The sequence below is a fragment of the Scyliorhinus torazame genome, chromosome 7, assembly GCF_047496885.1.
Source record: "Scyliorhinus torazame isolate Kashiwa2021f chromosome 7, sScyTor2.1, whole genome shotgun sequence".
NCBI classification, from domain to species: Eukaryota; Metazoa; Chordata; class Chondrichthyes; order Carcharhiniformes; family Scyliorhinidae; genus Scyliorhinus; species Scyliorhinus torazame.
In genome coordinates this window covers 178,338,573-178,355,791 of record NC_092713.1, presented here as the reverse complement: position 1 = coordinate 178,355,791, position 17,219 = coordinate 178,338,573, and the positions used below count along the sequence as shown (strand labels likewise).

At 53.2% G+C, this 17,219-nt stretch overlaps 1 protein-coding gene across 5 annotated transcripts in view; it reads left to right on the top strand.

The window, feature by feature from the left end:
• Positions 1-16,436, top strand: part of LOC140426728 (polyadenylate-binding protein-interacting protein 2-like) — a 251,899-nt gene extending 235,463 nt beyond the window's left edge. For all 5 annotated transcript variants that reach the window (XM_072511845.1, XM_072511846.1, XM_072511847.1 and 2 more), the window contains one exon: positions 5,065-16,436. In XM_072511845.1, the coding sequence (XP_072367946.1) occupies positions 5,065-5,121 (57 nt within the window). In that variant the 3' untranslated portion in view covers positions 5,122-16,436. The remainder of the gene's footprint in view (positions 1-5,064) is intronic.
• Positions 16,437-17,219: the final 783 nt, after the last annotated feature.

Sequence of the window (17,219 nt, the reverse complement as noted above, 5' to 3'; positions counted from 1 at the left end):
TGGAAATTGACCCTTTGGGCAGACGCAGCATGGGTTCATAAAGGGCAGGTCGTGCCTAACTAATTTAGTGGAATTGTTTGAAGACATAACCAGTGCGGTAGATAATGGGGAGCCAATGGATGTGGTATATCTGGATTTCCAGAAAGCCTTTAACAAGGTGCCACACAAAAGGTTGCTGCATAAGATAAAGATTCATGGCATTAAGGGTAAAGTAGTAGCATGGATAGAGGATTGGTTAATTAATAGAAAGCAAAGAGTGGGGATTAATGGGTGTTTCTCTGGTAGCAATCAGTAGCTAGTGGTGTCCCTCAGGGATCAGTGTTGGGCCCACAATTGTTCACAATTTACACAGATGATTTGGAGGTGGGGACCAAGGGAAATGTGTCCAAGTTTGCAGACGACACTAAGATGAGTGGTAAAGCAAAAAGTGCAGAGGATACCGGAAGTCTGCAGAGGGATTTGGATAGGTCAACTGAATGGGCTAGGGTCTGGCAGATGGAATACAATGTTGACAAATGTGAGGTTATCCATTTTGGTAGGAGTAACAGCAAAAGGGATTATTATTTAAATGTTAAAATATTAAAACATGCCACTGTGCAGAGAGAGCTGGGTGTGCTAGTGCATGAGTCGCAAAAAGTTGGTTTACAGGTGCAACAGGTGATTAAGAAGGCAAATGGAATGTTGTCCTCCATTGCTGGAGGGATGGAGTTTAAGATTAGGGAGGTTATGCTCCAATTGTCTAAGGTGTTAGTGAGGCCACACCTGGAGTATTGTGTTCAGTTTTGGTCCCCTCACCTGAGAAAGGAGGTGCTGGCGCCGGAGGGTGTGCAGAGGAGATTCACTAGGTTAATCCCAGAGCTGAAGGGGTTGGATTACGAGGAGGGATTGAGTAGACTGGGACTGTACTCGTTGGAATTTAGAAGGATGAGGGGGGTTCTTATAGAAACATATAAAATTATGAAGGGAATGGATAGCATAGATGCGGGCAGGTTGTTTCCACTGGCGGGTGAAAGCAGAACTAGGGGGCATAGCCTCAAAATAAGGGGAAGTAGATTTAGGACTGAGTTTAGGAGGAACTTCTTCACCCAAAGGGTTGTGAATCTATGGAATTCCTTGCCCAGTGAAGCAGTTGAGGCTCCTTCATTAAATGTTTTTAAGATAAAGATAGATAGTTTTTTGAAGAGTAAATGGATTAAGGGTTATGGTGTTCAGGCCGGAAAGTGGAGCTGAGTGCGCAAAAGATCAGCCATGATCTCATTAAATGGCAGAGGAGGCTCAAGGGGCCAGATGGCCTACTCCTGCTCCTAGTTATTATGTTCTTATGTAACAACGCCCTGGGTTGGTGCATGGTTGATTTCTGCCCCACAGGCCCCGGAGTCCCTACACAAGTAAATTACCCAATAATTTGTGTGACGTTTGCAGAATCTTTGCCCCTTGACCGCTCAATAAGTTATACCCATCAGGTTTGTAAGTTGAACACAACTTTATTTATAACCGGAACAAAGTTGGAATATGCAATAATTATAACAGAATAACAGCCCACTAATCCACTACTCACCCTTTTATCGTTCTTTCCACTACCCAAACACACACAAGACACACACACACAAAGTGAGTGGAAAGGGTAAAATAATAGGAATTAAAATTTAATTGAAGATGACTGTCCTTGCTTCCAATGTCGAGTCAGTGCAGCAGGCTCTCCTCCCAGGATGCTGAGTGGTAGAAGCTACCGGTGTATTGTTAGAGATGGTCTCCCGGGCAATAGGTTTTCCTCTGGAGTGCAACTTTAACTTTTACCCACCTGGGTCTTCGCTCAAAGGATCCACCTTAGCCCTGTTTAATTCTTACTTGTTTCCAACTCCACCAGAATGACCAACTGTCTTACTGAGATAAGAACAGAGTTCCCCACAGGAGATTTCAAAAGGGTTTTTAAACAACTGACCCTGCCTGCAGCTGGCATTTGGACTGGATTTTCTTGAAGTTCATTCTTGCTGTGGAGAGAGATATGTGTTTACTTCGGATCTTCAGAAATAATCTATTGGATGAGAGAGAGAGAGCAGGGCTGTGGCACTTCAACCTCTGACCAAAACGAAAGTAAAATAGAAAAAACAGTCACGCAGAGGAAGGAGCATTCCAGAGAAAACCGCGACCAATCGGCAGGGGCCATTGATGAGGCCCAGCAATTCAAAACACTCCATTGGCAGTCAATCAAGTCCATCACGATGTTCAGCACTGATCTCCCATGAATCTGCCGTTCTGAAATATAAACAGCTCTTTGCAACCTGCCTTGCTTAGGTCATGGGTCAATCCTCAGTTTACCAGCCACTTGAATCAAAGGTGGAGTCCATCTTAAAGGCATAGGCACATTAATTATCCATGTACAAAAATTGAAATAACCAAAAGAATAACAGAAATTAAAAGGAGAAAAAGGAAACAGACCCCCGTTAACAGGAGGATCCTTACACCATACAATCGCAGAAGGTGAAACTTCACCTCCTCCCTCCTCACTACCCACAGGCTGAAACATTCCTTTCGGGTTAAGTAACATTTCACTTGCACCTCCTCCAGTTTGGTCTCCTGTATTCGTTGCTCCCAATGTCGTCTCGACATTGAGGAGATTAAACACAGACTGGATGACCGCTTTGCAGAACACTTTCACTCCGTATGCAGGCAGGACCCAGACCTTCATGTCACTTGCCATTTCAACTCACCGTCCTGCTCTCATACCCACATGCCCGTTCTTGGCATGCTTCAATGTTCCAGTGAAGCCCAACGCAAACTGGAGGAACAGCACCTCGTCTTACAATTAGGCATGTTACAGCCTTCCAGACTTAACATTGCGTTCAATAACTTTAGACTATGAACTTTCTCCACCATTTTGTAGTTTATCATAGAATTTACAGTGCAGAAGGAGGCCATTCGGCCCATCGAGTCTGCACTGGCTCTTGGAAAGAGCACCCTACCCAAGGTCAACACCGCCACCCTATCCCCATAACCCAGTAACCCCACCCAACACTAAGGGCAATTTTGGACACTAAGGGCAATTTATCATGGCCAATCCACCTCACCTGCACATCTTTGGACTGTGGGAGGAAACCGGAGAACCCGGAGGAAACCCACGCGCACACGGGGAGGACGTGCAGACTCCGCACAGACAGTGACCCAAGCTGGAATCGAACCTGGGACCCTGGAGCTGTGAAGCAATTGTGCTATCCACAAGGCTACCGTGCTGCCCGTGTATTGTTTATTGTTGTTGTTTTTCTTTACCTGCTCAAACGCTACCCCACCATCCTCTACTTAGCCACCTGTCCCTTACTGCTCAGTCTCACCTTTGCCACCATTAGCACTCTTCATCCTGTTACGGGACCCTGGGTTCGTGCGCAGTCAATTCCAGCCCCACAGGCCTCGGAATCCCAACGCAAATGAATTAACCAATAATTTGTAAGTTGAAACACAATTACTGTTTATTTGTAACAGAAATATAGATGAAGTACGCATTAACTGCAATGGAATAATGACAAGCTAATCTGCTACAAACCCCCCCCCCCAACTTTACTGTCTCACCCTCTCCCATGCATACAAGACAGCCAAACACAGGGGTGAAAAGGGGTGAAAAAAATAATGAGGATTAATCTAAAAATGGATGAGTGTTTGTTTTTGATGTTGAATGCTTTGCAGTAGGCTGTCCTCCCAGTACACTAAGTGATCAAAGCCACTGGTGTACAATTGGTGGAAGTTTTTTGGCAAGAACATTCATTGGTGTTGAATGAATGGTGGCGTGGCATGGTGGCACAGTGGTTCGTACTGCTGCCATACAACGTCAGGAATCCGGGTTCAATTCCAGCCTTGGGTGACTGTGTGGAGTTTGCACATTCTCTCCGTGTCTGCATGGGTTTCTTCCGGGTGCTCCAGCTTCCTCCCACAGTCCAAAGACGTGCAGGTTAGGTGGATTGGCCATGTTAAATTGCCCCATAATGTCCAGGGATGGATAGGTTAGGTGAAGGGGTTACAGGGATAGGGTGGGAATTGGGCTTGGGGGGGGGTGCTCTTTCAGACAGTTGGTGCAGACTCGATATGCCGAATGGCCTCCTACTGCACTGTAGGGATTCTATGACACTTGTAGGTGGTGTTACAACACCCTGGGTGGTGTGCGGTCAATTCCAGACTCACAGGCCCCGGAGTCCCAACATAAGTGAATTAACCAATAATTTGTCTGTTTTCCTGAGACCTTTGACCCTCCACTGCTCCAATGACTTACAGGCACCAAATTTGTAAGTAAAAGATTTTTAAAAACTTCATTTATAATAAGAGAAGATATAGACATGTAATGGAAATAATTGAACAATAGTCTACCAATCTAACTGTTCCCCAAACCCTATCCCAGAGAGAGAAGAACCTGGTCTTCAGGATCTTTTCGGATTCTCAGGAGAGAAATATCATCCTGGGCTTTTCCCAGCTTTTCTCACAGAGGTTTAAAACTGCATGAGCCTGGCTGGAGAGAATGCTTGCAGCATTTAAATCAGGAGCTAAACCTTCACATGCTTGGCTGGAGAGTGTTTAAAAAATGTAACCTCAGCTGAGAGAACATGTTCTTCCTAAGGTGTAAGCAGCACTGAATTAGACTCTTGCATTACTTTTTCAGGTGGACTGTGGGAAACTTGCAGTCAGATTTCAGAACGCAGAGCGACTGTGGAGCAACTTCCATTTGCTTTTTGTTTTACCCAAGCCACTGATCCCCCTTATTTTCTCCCCCAAAACAAAACCTGTCGATCAGCTTTGAAACACATTTTTTCCAAAATGTGCCCCTTAAGTACAACCCCCCCCCTGTGTCCCCACCAGGGACAAAACGTTTCCAGCTTCCTTTAAAACTGCTCAATTACCTTTTCTTGTCAAATTTTGCATTTTCTAGGCACGCCTACAACCAGAGAATGTTCTTAGTGGTTGAAGACAAACCATTTTCTGTGATGAAAGTGTTTATGACAGTGTGTATCAATCACAAACTGCTGATTAGTTTTTGCAACATTTCCTCAGAATGAAAGGGATTGACTTGTTTTCTTTTCCCAGAGTAAGAGCAACTTGAATCCCAACGCCAAGGAGTTTGTTCCTGGGATGAAGTACTGAAGCTGATTCTGGAGGCCTGTGTTGGTGGATATAGCACAATCTCCACACTGTGAAGCCAGTATTAGAGGAAACACTAGTAGAAGCTCCCTTCTCTATCACTGTGTTACACTCGTGCATTGCCAAAGTTTTCACTTAGTGTTGCATGCTAAATAAATGTACCAAGACTGTTATTATTCAATAACTTGCTTCTAGTCGTTGACTGAAAGAAAAGGAACCTGAAAAGTGGCACAGAGGGGAAGAGCAGACAGCACTGATCAGGAAACATACCCTAATGCTGCCTAACCGACTGCCGTTGTCCTGCTGTGTGCTGCCAAATAACTAGTGGGGATGGATGTTTGCCAGTGGCAGATTGGAGACCTGAGCTTGTTGACTCTCGCTCCACTCTTTTCTCAGCCCAATGCCTGTATTTATTCTCACAACGTGTTACAACCTCTGTCTTGGTGACTTTTGTGTCCTTCGGGCTGCTCAGGCTGTTCAGGGAGATTGTTCCAGAGAATCTTTGAAGACACTGTGAGCGCTTGTGAATACCGTTGGGTTGGGATAGGGAGTGTGACCTCGTGTGGGCACATTTTGTAAGTGACCAGTATTCTCTAGATACTGAAACCTTGGCACAGTTTGCCAGCTGATGGATAAACAGGGTGCTGACATCTCAGCTTGTTGATGTTTTTCATAAATATTCTCTTATTAGGAAGAGGCACTAATGCTCATGTTAAAGGCAAATAAAGCACTGATGATCTTTTCAGTCCACATTTACCTGTTTGGGATTTATAAGGTTTCTACAAGTGAAATTAATGTTCACAGTGCAGTGACACTCACAGTGCAGAGTAACACAATCTCCCAGGCCCTGTCACATGGTGTAGGGTGACCCAGTCACACGGTGGCCCCGACCCTGTCACACGGTGGCCCAGACCCTGTCACACGGTGGCCCAGACCCTGTCACACGGTGGCCCAGACCCTGCCACACGGTGGCCCAGACCCTGTCACACGGTGTAGGGTGACCCAGTCACACGGTGGCCAAGACTCTGTCTCACGCTTGCCCAGGTCCTGTCACATGGTGTAGGGTGACCCAGTCACACGGTCGGCCAGACCCTGTCACACGGTCGGCCAGACCCTGTCACACGGTCGGCCAGACCCTGTCACACGGTGGCTCAGACCCTGTCACATGGTGTAGACCCAGTCACACGGTGGCCAAGACCCTGTCTCACGCTTGCCCAGGCCCTGTCACATGGTGTAGGGAGGCACAGTCACACGGTCGCCCAGACCCTGTCATGGTGTAGGGTGACCCAGTCACACGGTCGCCCAGACGCTGTCACACGGTGGCCCAGAACCTATCATACGGTTGCCCAGACCCAGTCACACGGTGTAGGGTGACCCAGTCTCACGGTGGCCTCGACCCAGTCACATGATCGCCCAGATCCAGTCGTATGGTGACCCAGTCTCAGTCTCCCAGACCCTGTGACACAGTGTAGGGTGACCCAGTCTCACGGTCGTCCAGACCCAGTCTCACGGTGGCCCAGACCCTGTCACACGGTGGCCCAGACCCAGTCACATGGTGTATGGTGACCCAGTCTCAGTCTCCCAGACCCTGTCACACAGTGTAGGGTGACCCAGTCTCACGGTCGTCCAGACCCTGTCACACGGTGGCCCAGATCCTGTCACATGGTCGCCCTGACCCAGTCACATGGTGTATGGTGACCCAGTCTCAGTCTCCCAGACCCTGTCAGACAGTGTAGGGTGACCCAGTCTCACGGTCACCCAGACCCTGTCACATGGTGTAGGGTGACCCTGTCACACGGTCGCCCAGAACCTGCCCACGGTTGCCCAGAACCTGTCACACGGTCGCCCAGAAACTGTCACACAGTCGCCCAGACCCTGTCACACGGTCGCCCAGACCCAGTCACACGGTGTAGGGTGACCCAGTCTCACGGTGGCCTAGACCCAGTCACATGATCGCCCAGATCCAGTCGTATGGTGACCCAGTCTCAGTCTCCCAGACCCTGTCAGACAGTGTAGGGTGACCCAGTCTCACGGTCACCCAGACCCTGTCACATGGTGTAGGGTGACCCTGTCACACGGTCGCCCAGACCCTGCCTACGGTCGCCCAGAACCTGCCCACGGTTGCCCAGAACCTGTCACACGGTCGCCCAGAAACTGTCACACAGTCGCCCAGACCCTGTCACACGGTCGCCCAGACCCAGTCACACGGTGGCTGTAGGGTGACCCAGTCTCACGGTGGCCCAGACCCAGTCACATGGTCGCCCAGATCCAGTCGTATGGTGACCCAGTCTCAGAACCCAGACCCTGTCACACAGTGTAGGGTGATCCAGTCTCACGGTCGCCCAGACCCTGTCACACGGTGGCCCAGACCCAGTCATATGGTCACCCAACCCAGTCACATGGTGTATGGTGACCCAGTCTCAGTCTCCCAGACCCTGTCACACAGTGTAGGGTGACCCAGTCTCAGTCTCCCAGACCCTGTCACACAGTGTAGGGTGACCCAGTCTCACGGTCGCCCAGACCCTGTCACACGGTGGCCCAGACCCAGTCATATGGTCACCCAACCCAGTCACATGGTGTATGGTGACCCAGTCTCAGTCACCCAGACCTTGTCACACAGTGTAGGGTGACCCAGTCTCACGGTCACCCAGACCCTGTCACATGGTGTAGGGTGACCCTGTCACACGGTCGCCCAGACCCTGCCCACGGTCGCCCAGACCCTGCCCACGGTCGCCCAGAACCTGCCCACGGTCGCCCAGAACCTGCCCACGGTCGCCCAGAACCTGTCACACGGTGTAGGGTGACCCAGTCACACAGTCGCCCAGACCCAGTCACACCGTGCAGGGTGACCCAGTCTCAGTCGCCCTGACCCTGTCACACGGTGTAGGGTGACCCAGTCTCAGTCTCCCAGACCCTGTCACACGGTGGCCCAAACCCTGTCACACGGTCGCCCAGACCCTGTCTCACGGTCGCCCAGACCCTGTCTCACGGTCGCCCAGACCCTGTCTCACGGTCGCCCAGACGCTGTCACACGCTCGCCCAGACGCTGTCACACGCTCGCCCAGACACTGTCACACGGTGGCCCAGACCCTGTCACACAGTGGCACAGACCCTCTCTCCCGGTCGCCCAGACCCTGTCACACAGTGGCACAGACCCTGTCTCACGGTGTAGGGTGACGCTCTCACCGTGCTGCTGTCACACGGTGTAGATTGATGCTCTCTCCCAGTCCCTATCACACGGTTTAGGGTGACCCAGTCTCAGTCTTCCAGACCCTGTCACACGGTGGCCCAGACGCTTTCACACGGTGGCCCTGATCCGTCACACGGTGGCCCAGACCCTGTCACACGGTGGCCCGGATCCGTCACACGGTGGCCCAGACGCTGTCACACGGTGGCCCAGACGCTGTCACACGGTGGCCCGGATCCGTCACACGGTGGCCCAGGCGCTGTCACACGGCCGCCCAGACGCTGTCACACCGTGGCCCGGATCCGTCACACGGTGGCCCAGACCCTGTCACACGGTCGCCCAGACGCTGTCACACGGTGGCCCAGACGCTGTCACACGGTAGCCCAGACGCTGTCACACGGTGGCCCAGACGCTGTCTCACGGTCGCCCAGACGCTGTCACACGGTCGCCCAGACGCTGTCTCACGGTCGCCCAGACGCTGTCTCACGGTCGCCCAGACGCTGTCACACGGCCGCACAGACGCTGTCACACGGTGGCCCAGACGCTGTCTCACGGTCTCCCAGACGCTGCCACACGGTCGCCCAGACGCTGTCACACGGTCGCCCAGACGCTGTCATATGGTCGCCCAGACGCTGTCACACGGTCGCCCAGACGCTGTCACACGGTCGCCCAGACGCTGTCATATGGTCGCCCAGACGCTGTCATATGGTCGCCCAGACGCTGTCACACGGTCGCCCAGACGCTGCCACACGGTCGCCCAGACGCTGCCACACGGTCGCCCAGACGCTGTCACACGGTCGCCCAGACGCTGTCACACGGTCGCCCAGACGCTGTCACACGGTCGCCCAGACGCTGTCACACGGTCGCCCAGACGCTGTCACACGGTCGCCCAGATGCTGTCACATGGTCGCCCTGACCCAGTCACATGGTGTAAGGTGACCCAATCTCAGTCTCCCAGACCCTGTCACACAGTGTAGGGTGACCCAGTGTCACGGTCACCCAGACCCTGTCACATGGTGTAGGGTGACCCTGTCACACGGTCGCCCAGACCCTGCCCACGGTCGCCCAGAACCTGTCACACAGCCGCCCAGACCCAGTCACACGGTGTAGGGCGACCCAGTCTCACGGTCACCCAGACCCTGTCACATGGTGTAGGGTGACCCTGTCACACGGTTGCCCAGAACCTGTCACACGGTGGCCCAGAACCTGTCTCACGCTCGCCCAGACACTGTCACACGCTCGCCCAGACACTGTCACACGCTCGCCCAGACACTGTCACACGCTCGCCCAGACGCTGTCACACGCTCGCCCAGACACTGTCACACGCTCGCCCAGACGCTGTCACACGGTGGCCCAGACGTGTCACACGCTCGCCCAGACGCTGTCACACGGTGGCCCAGACGTGTCACACGGTCGCCCAGACACTGTCACACGCTCGCCCAGACGCTGTCACACGGTGGCCCAGACGCTGTCACACGGTCGCCCAGACCCTGTCACACAGTGGCACAGACCCTCTCTCCCGGTCGCCCAGACCCTGTCACACAGTGGCACAGACCCTGTCTCACGGTGTAGGGTGACGCTCTCACCGTGCTGCTGTCGCACGGTGTAGATTGATGCTCTCTCCCAGTCCCTATCACACAGTGTAGGGTGACCCAGTCTCAGTCTTACAGACCCTGTCACACGGTGGCCCAGACCCGTCACACGGAGCCCCAGACGCTGTCACATGGTCGGCCAGACCGTCACACGGTGGCCCAGACGCTGTTACATGGTCGCCCAGATGCTGTCACACGGTGGCCCAGACGCTGTCACAAGTTCGCCCAGACCCTGTCACACGGTGGCCCAGACGCTGTCACACGGTCACCCAGACCCTGTCACACGGTTGCCCAGACCCTGTCACACGGTCGCCCAGACCCTGTCACACGGTCGCCCAGACGCTGTCACACGGTCGTCCAGACGCTGTCTCACGGTCGCACAGACCCTGTCACACGGTCGCCCAGGCGCTGTCACACGGTCGTCCAGACGCTGTCACACGGTCGCCCAGACCCTGTCACACGGTCGCCCAGGCGCTGTCACACGGTCGCCCAGACGCTGTCTCACGATCGCCCAGACGCTGTCACACGGTCGCCCAGACGCTGTCTCACGGTCGCCCAGACGCTGTCACACGGTCGCCCAGACCCTGTCTCAATGTGTAGTGTGACGCTCTCTCCCAGTCCCTATCACACGGTGTAGGGTGACCAGTCTCACGGTATCCCAGACGCTGTCACACGGTCACCCAGACGTGTCACACGGTCGCCCAGATGTGTCACACGGTCGCCCAGACACGGTCGCCCAGACACGGTCGCCCAGATGTGTCACACGGTCGCCCAGACACGGTCGGCCAGACGCTGTCACAAGGTCGCCCAGACGCTGTCACACGGTCGCCCAGACGTGTCACACGGTCGCCCAGGCGTGTCACACGGTCGCCCGGACGCTGTCACACGGTCGCCCGGACGCTGTCACACGGTCGCCCAGACGCTGTCACACGGTCCCCCAGACGCTGTCACACGGTCGCCCAGACGCTGTCACACGGTCGCCCAGATGTGTCACACGGTCGCCCAGACACGGTCGCCCAGACGCTGTCACAAGGTCGCCCAGACGCTGTCACACGGTCGCCCAGACGCTGTCACACGGTCGCCCAGACGTGTCACACGGTCGCCCAGGCGTGTCACACGGTCGCCCGGACGCTGTCACACGGTCGCCCAGACGCTGTCTCACGGTCGCCCAGACGCTGTCACATGGTCCCCCAGACCCTGTCTCATGGTGCAGGGTGACTCTCACTGTGTCACTGTCACACGGCGTAGAATGACGCTCTCTCCCAGTCCCCGTCACACGGTGTAGGTGACCCAGTCTCGGTGTCCCAGACCCTGTCACACGGTGCAGGGTGTCCCTGTTGTCACCCAGACCTTGCCAAGATCTCTCCCAGTCTCTGCTGCACAGTGTAGGGTGAAGCTCCCTCCCAGTCTCTGTCCCATGGTGTAGGGTAATGCTCTCTCCCAGTTCTTCTCACAGGATGTAGGGTGCTGCTCTCTCCCAGTCTCTGCCTCATGGCGTAGGGTGGCGCTCTCCGTGTTGGTGTCACACAGTGTGGGGTGACGCTCTCTGTGGCCCTGTCACACAATGTAGGGAGACGCTCTCTCCCAGTCCCCCTCACACAGTGTAGGGCGACGCTGTTTCCCAATCTCATCCACATGGTGTAGTGTGGTGCTCTCTCCGTTTTGTTGTCACACGATGTAGAGTGACGCTCTCTCCCAGTCCTTCTCACACGGTGTAGGGCGACGCTCTCTTCCAGTCTCTGCCATATGGTGTAGGGTAGCGCTCTCTCCGTGTTGTCACACAATGTAGGGGACGCTCTCTCCATGACCCTACCACATGGTGGAAGGTGACATTGTCTCCATGACCTTTCCACACGGTGTAGGGGGACGCTCTCTCGTGACTCACACGATGTAGGGTGACGCTCTTTCCATGACCTTGCCACATGGCGTAGGGTGGCGCTCTCTCTGTGTTGTCACACGATTTGGAGTGACGCTCTATCCATGACCTTGCCACACGGTGTAGGGCGATGCTCTCTCCGTGACTCTGTCACATGATGTAGGGTGACGCTCTGCCCCAGTCCGTCACACTATGTAGGGTGACACTCTCTCCATGACCCTGTCACAGTGTAGGGTTACGATCTCTCCCAGTCCGCCACACGGTGTAGGGTGACGCTCTGCCCCAATCCGTCACACTAGGGTGACGCTTTCTTCCAGTCCCTGTCACACAATGTAGGAGGATGCTCTCTCCATGATCTTGTTTCACGGTGTAGGGTGACGCTCCCTCCGTGACTGTCACAGTGTAGGGTGACGCTGTCTCCATGACCCTGTCACACATAAGGGGATCACTCTCCCCCAGTCCCTGTCACGCCATTTAGGATGATGCACTCTCTGTGATCCTGTCACATGGTGTAGGATGACCCTGTTAAGATCACGGTGTGGGATGGCATGGTGGCGCAGTGGTTAGCACTGCTGCCTCACCCGTTGAGGACCCGGGTTCGTCCCGGCCCCAGGTCACTGCCCGTGTGGAGTTTGCACATTCTCCCCATGTCTGCGTGGGTCTCACCCCCATAACCCAAATATGTGCAGGGTAGGTGGATTGGTGACGCTAAATTGGCCCTTAATTGGAAAAAGAAAGATTGGGTATTCTGAATTTAGTTTTAAAAATGAAAAAAAGATCATGGTGTAGAGAGAGCGGAATGTCGGTGCTGGTTACGATCACGGTGTAGAGAGAGCGGAATGTCGGTGCTGGTTACGATCACGGTTTAGAGAGAGCGGAATGTCGGTTCTGGTTACGATCACGGTGTAGAGAGAGCGGAATGTCGGTGCTGGTTACGATCACGGTGTAGAGAGAGCGGGATGTTAGTGCTGGTTACGATCACGGTGTAGAGAGAGCGGGATGTCAGTGCTGGTTACGATCACGGTGTTTAGAGAGCGGGATGTCGGTGCTGGTTACGATCACGGTGTAGAGAGAGCGGAATGTCGGTGCTGGTTACGATCACGGTGTAGAGAGAGCGGGATGTTAGTGCTGGTTACGATCACGGTGTCGAGAGAGCAGAATGTCAGTGCTGGTTACGATCACGGTGTTTAGAGAGCGGAATGTCGGTGCTGGTTACGATCACGGTGTAGAGAGAGTGGGAGGTCAGTGCTGGTTACGATCACTGTGTTTAGAGAGCGGGATGTTGGTGCTGGTTACGATCACGGTGTAGAGAGAGCGGGATGCTAGTGCTGGTTACGATCACGGTGTAGAGAGAGCGGGATGTTAGTGCTGGTTACGATCACGGTGTAGAGAGAGCAGAATGTCGGTGCTGGTTACGATCACGGTGTAGAGAGAGCGGGATGTCGGTGCTGGTTACGATCACGGTGTAGAGAGAGCGGGATGTCGGTGCTGGTTACGATCACGGTGTAGAGAGAGCGGGATGTTGGTGCTGGTTACGATTGCGGTGTAGAGAGAGCGGGATATCAGTGGTGGTTACGATCACATTGTAGAGAGAGCGGGATGTCAGTGCTGGTTACGATTGTGGTGTAGAGAGAGCGGGATATCAATGGTGGTTCCGATCGAGGTGTAGAGAGAGCAGATGTCAGTGCTGGTAACGATGACGGTGTTAGAGAACAGGATGTCGGTGCTGGTTACGATCACGGTGTAGAGAGAGCGGGATGTCAGTGCTAGTTAGGATATTGGTGTAGAGAGAGCGGGGTGTCGGTGTTGGTTACGATCCTGGTCTCGAGAGCGTGGGATGTCGGTGTTGGCTGTGATCATGGTGGAGGGCGAGCGGGATGTCGGTATTGACTGTGATCACAGTGGAGGGGGAGCGGGATGTCGGGTTGTGATCTTGGTGTAGAGAGAGCGGAATGTCAGTGCTGGTTACGATCACGGTGTAGAGAGAGCGGGATGTCAGTGCTGGTTTCGATCACGGTGTAGAGAGAGCGGGATGTCGGTGCTGGTTACGATCACGGTGTAGAGAGAGCGGGATGTCAGTGCTGGTTTCGATCACGGTGTAGAGAGAGCGGGATGTCGGTGCTGGTTACGATCACGGTGTAGAGAGAGCGGGATGTCAGTGCTGGTTACGATCACGGTGTAGAGAGAGCGGAATGTCGGTGCTGGTTACGATCACGGTGTAGAGAGAGTGGGAGGTCAGTGCTGGTTACGATCACGGTGTTTAAAGAGCGGGATGTTGGTGCTGGGTACGATCATGGTGTAGAGAGCGGGATGTCAGTGCTGGTTACGATCACGGTGTAGAGAGAGCGCGATGTCGGTGCTGGTTACGATCACGGTGTAGAGAGAGCGGGATGTCAGTGCTGGTTACGATCACGGTGTAGAGAGAGCGGGATGTCAGTGCTGGTTACGATCACGGTGTAGAGAGAGCAGGATGTCAGTGCTGGTTACGATCACGGTGTAGAGAGCGGAATGTCGGTGCTGGTTACGATTGTGGTGTAGAGAGAGCGGGATGTCAGTGCTGGTTACGATCACGGTGTAGAGAGCGGGATGTCAGTGCTGGTTACGATCACGGTGTTGAGAGCGGGATGTCAGTGCTGGTTACGATCACGGTGTAGAGAGCAGATGTCAGTGCTGGTTACAATCACGGTGTTTAGAGAGCGGGATGTCAGTGCTGGTTACGATCACGGTGTTTAGAGAGCGGGGTGTCAGTGCTGGTTACGATCACAGTGTAGAGAGAGCGGGATGTCAGTGCTGGTTACGATCACGGTGTAGAGAGAGCGGAATGTCGGTGCTGGTTACGATCACGGTGTAGAGAGAGTGGGAGGTCAGTGCTGGTTACGATCACGGTGTTTAAAGAGCGGGATGTTGGTGCTGGGTACGATCATGGTGTAGAGAGCGGGATGTCAGTGCTGGTTACGATCACGGTGTAGAGAGAGCGCGATGTCGGTGCTGGTTACGATCACGGTGTAGAGAGAGCGGGATGTCAGTGCTGGTTACGATCACGGTGTAGAGAGAGCGGGATGTCAGTGCTGGTTACGATCACGGTGTAGAGAGAGCAGGATGTCAGTGCTGGTTACGATCACGGTGTAGAGAGCGGAATGTCGGTGCTGGTTACGATTGTGGTGTAGAGAGAGCGGGATGTCAGTGCTGGTTACGATCACGGTGTAGAGAGCGGGATGTCAGTGCTGGTTACGATCACGGTGTTGAGAGCGGGATGTCAGTGCTGGTTACGATCACGGTGTAGAGAGCAGATGTCAGTGCTGGTTACGATCACGGTGTTTAGAGAACGGGATGTCAGTGCTGGTTACGATCACGGTGTTTAGAGAGCGGGGTGTCAGTGCTGGTTACGATCACAGTGTAGAGAGAGCGGGATGTCAGTGCTGGTTACGATCACGGTGTAGAGAGCAGATGTCAGTGCTGGTTACGATAACAGTGTAGAGAAAGCAGGATGTCAGTGCTGGTTACGATCACGGTGTAGAGAAAGTGGGATGCCGGTGCTGGTTACGATAATGGTGTAGAGAGAGCGGAATGCCGGTGCTGGTTACGATTATGGTGTCGAGAGAGCGGGATGTCGGTGCTGGTTACGATTATGGTGTATACAGAATGGGCTGAACGAGTTGGTTACGATCGCTGTGGAGAGAGTGATGGGATATCCATGCTGGTTGCGGTCGCAGTGTAGAGTGGGATGTTGTTGCTGGTTACGTTCATGGTCTAGAGAGCGCAGGATTTTAGTGCTGGTTATGATCATGGTGTAGAGGCTGCGGGATGTCCGTGCTCGTTACGATCGTGGTGTAGAGAAAACGGGATGTTGGTTACGATCACAGTGTAGAGATGTGCTTATTGCGATCGTGCTGTAATGAGAGTGGGATGTTGGTGCTGGTTATGACCATGGTGTAGTGAGAATGGGATGTCCGTGCTGGTTACGAACGAGATGTAGAGATAGCGGGATGTCGGTGCTGGTTATGACCATGGTGTACTGCCGTGCTGCTTGCGACCGAGATGTAGAGATAGCGGGATGTTGGTGCTGGTTACAATCACGGTCTAGAGAGAATGGGATGCTCCAATAGTGAATTATTTTATAATTATGCCGAATGTGAAATTAGTTGGCATGCCCCGAGGTGATGGAAGAGTGTTGTATAAATATGAGTTATTCCATTGTTTGGCTCTTTGGGATGGATCTCAGTGAGATCTCATATTGACTGAGAATACCCACCCAGAAAGTCTGGAGTTGTCCTGGCTTTATTACTGAGTTGAGTGTCACTGACCACACACCATTGCCGCTTTCTCCAATGAGGTGATGGTGCACAACTGGTCAATCCTAGATCACCTTGGTCTGAAATATTGAGCAGGGGTGAGCTATCCTGGTTTAAATGTCTCTCCTCATCTCATGGTACAGAATAAACACTAGGGAGAAATTATAATGATGAAGTTGAACACAGAGACAGACAGTTACCTAAACAATTCCAAAAAGATTCAAAAGGGGATCTTTGGGCATCTTCAGTTTCTTAACTTGGTAGACTCGCTGCCAAAAGTGTTAAATGTGAAGAGTGTTTCAGTTGAAAAAAAAATGTAAAAAATATATTTTTCCAAAAATATTTAAAAAAAATAAATAAACCTGAAATGACGTGTGTGTGTAATCAGTGCTTTGACAGCCGGTAGCTGCAACTTCACCGAGTTTGCAGTAAATGTGCTCTCACTGATCAAAGACAGTTACAGAATAGAGGGGGGTTAGAGAGTCAGTCAGACTGAGGGGGTGTTGTATTGAGACACTGGGTGTGGTGTGTTATCCTGAGACACTGGGTGGGGGTGTGTGCTATACTGAGACACTGGGGGGGGGGTTATACTGAGACACTGGGGGGGGGGGTTATATTGAGACACGGGGGGTGCTATACTGAGACACTGGGTGGGGGGGTGTTATACTGAGACACTGGGTGGGGGGGTGTTATACTGAGACACTGGGTGGGGGGGGTGTTATACTGAGACACTGGGTGGGGGGGGTTATACTGAGACTGGGTGAGGGAGGTGTTATGCTGAGACACTGGGGGGGGGGTGTTATACTGAGACACTGGGTGGGGGGGTGTTATACTGAGACACTGGGGGGGGTGTGATATACTGAGACACTGGGTGGGGGGGGTTATACTGAGACTGGGTGAGGGAGGTGTTATGCTGAGACACTGGGGGGGGGGTATATTGAGACACTGGGTGGGGTTATACTGAGACACGGGATGGGGGTTATCCTGAGACACGAGGGGGTGTTATACTGAGACATTGGGGGCTGTGTTAAATTGTGACACGGGGGTATTACATTGACACAATGGGGGGGGGGGTCTTGTATTGAGACACTGGGGGGTATATTGAGACACTGGGGTGTGTTATATTGAGACACTGGGGGGTGTTATATTGAGAC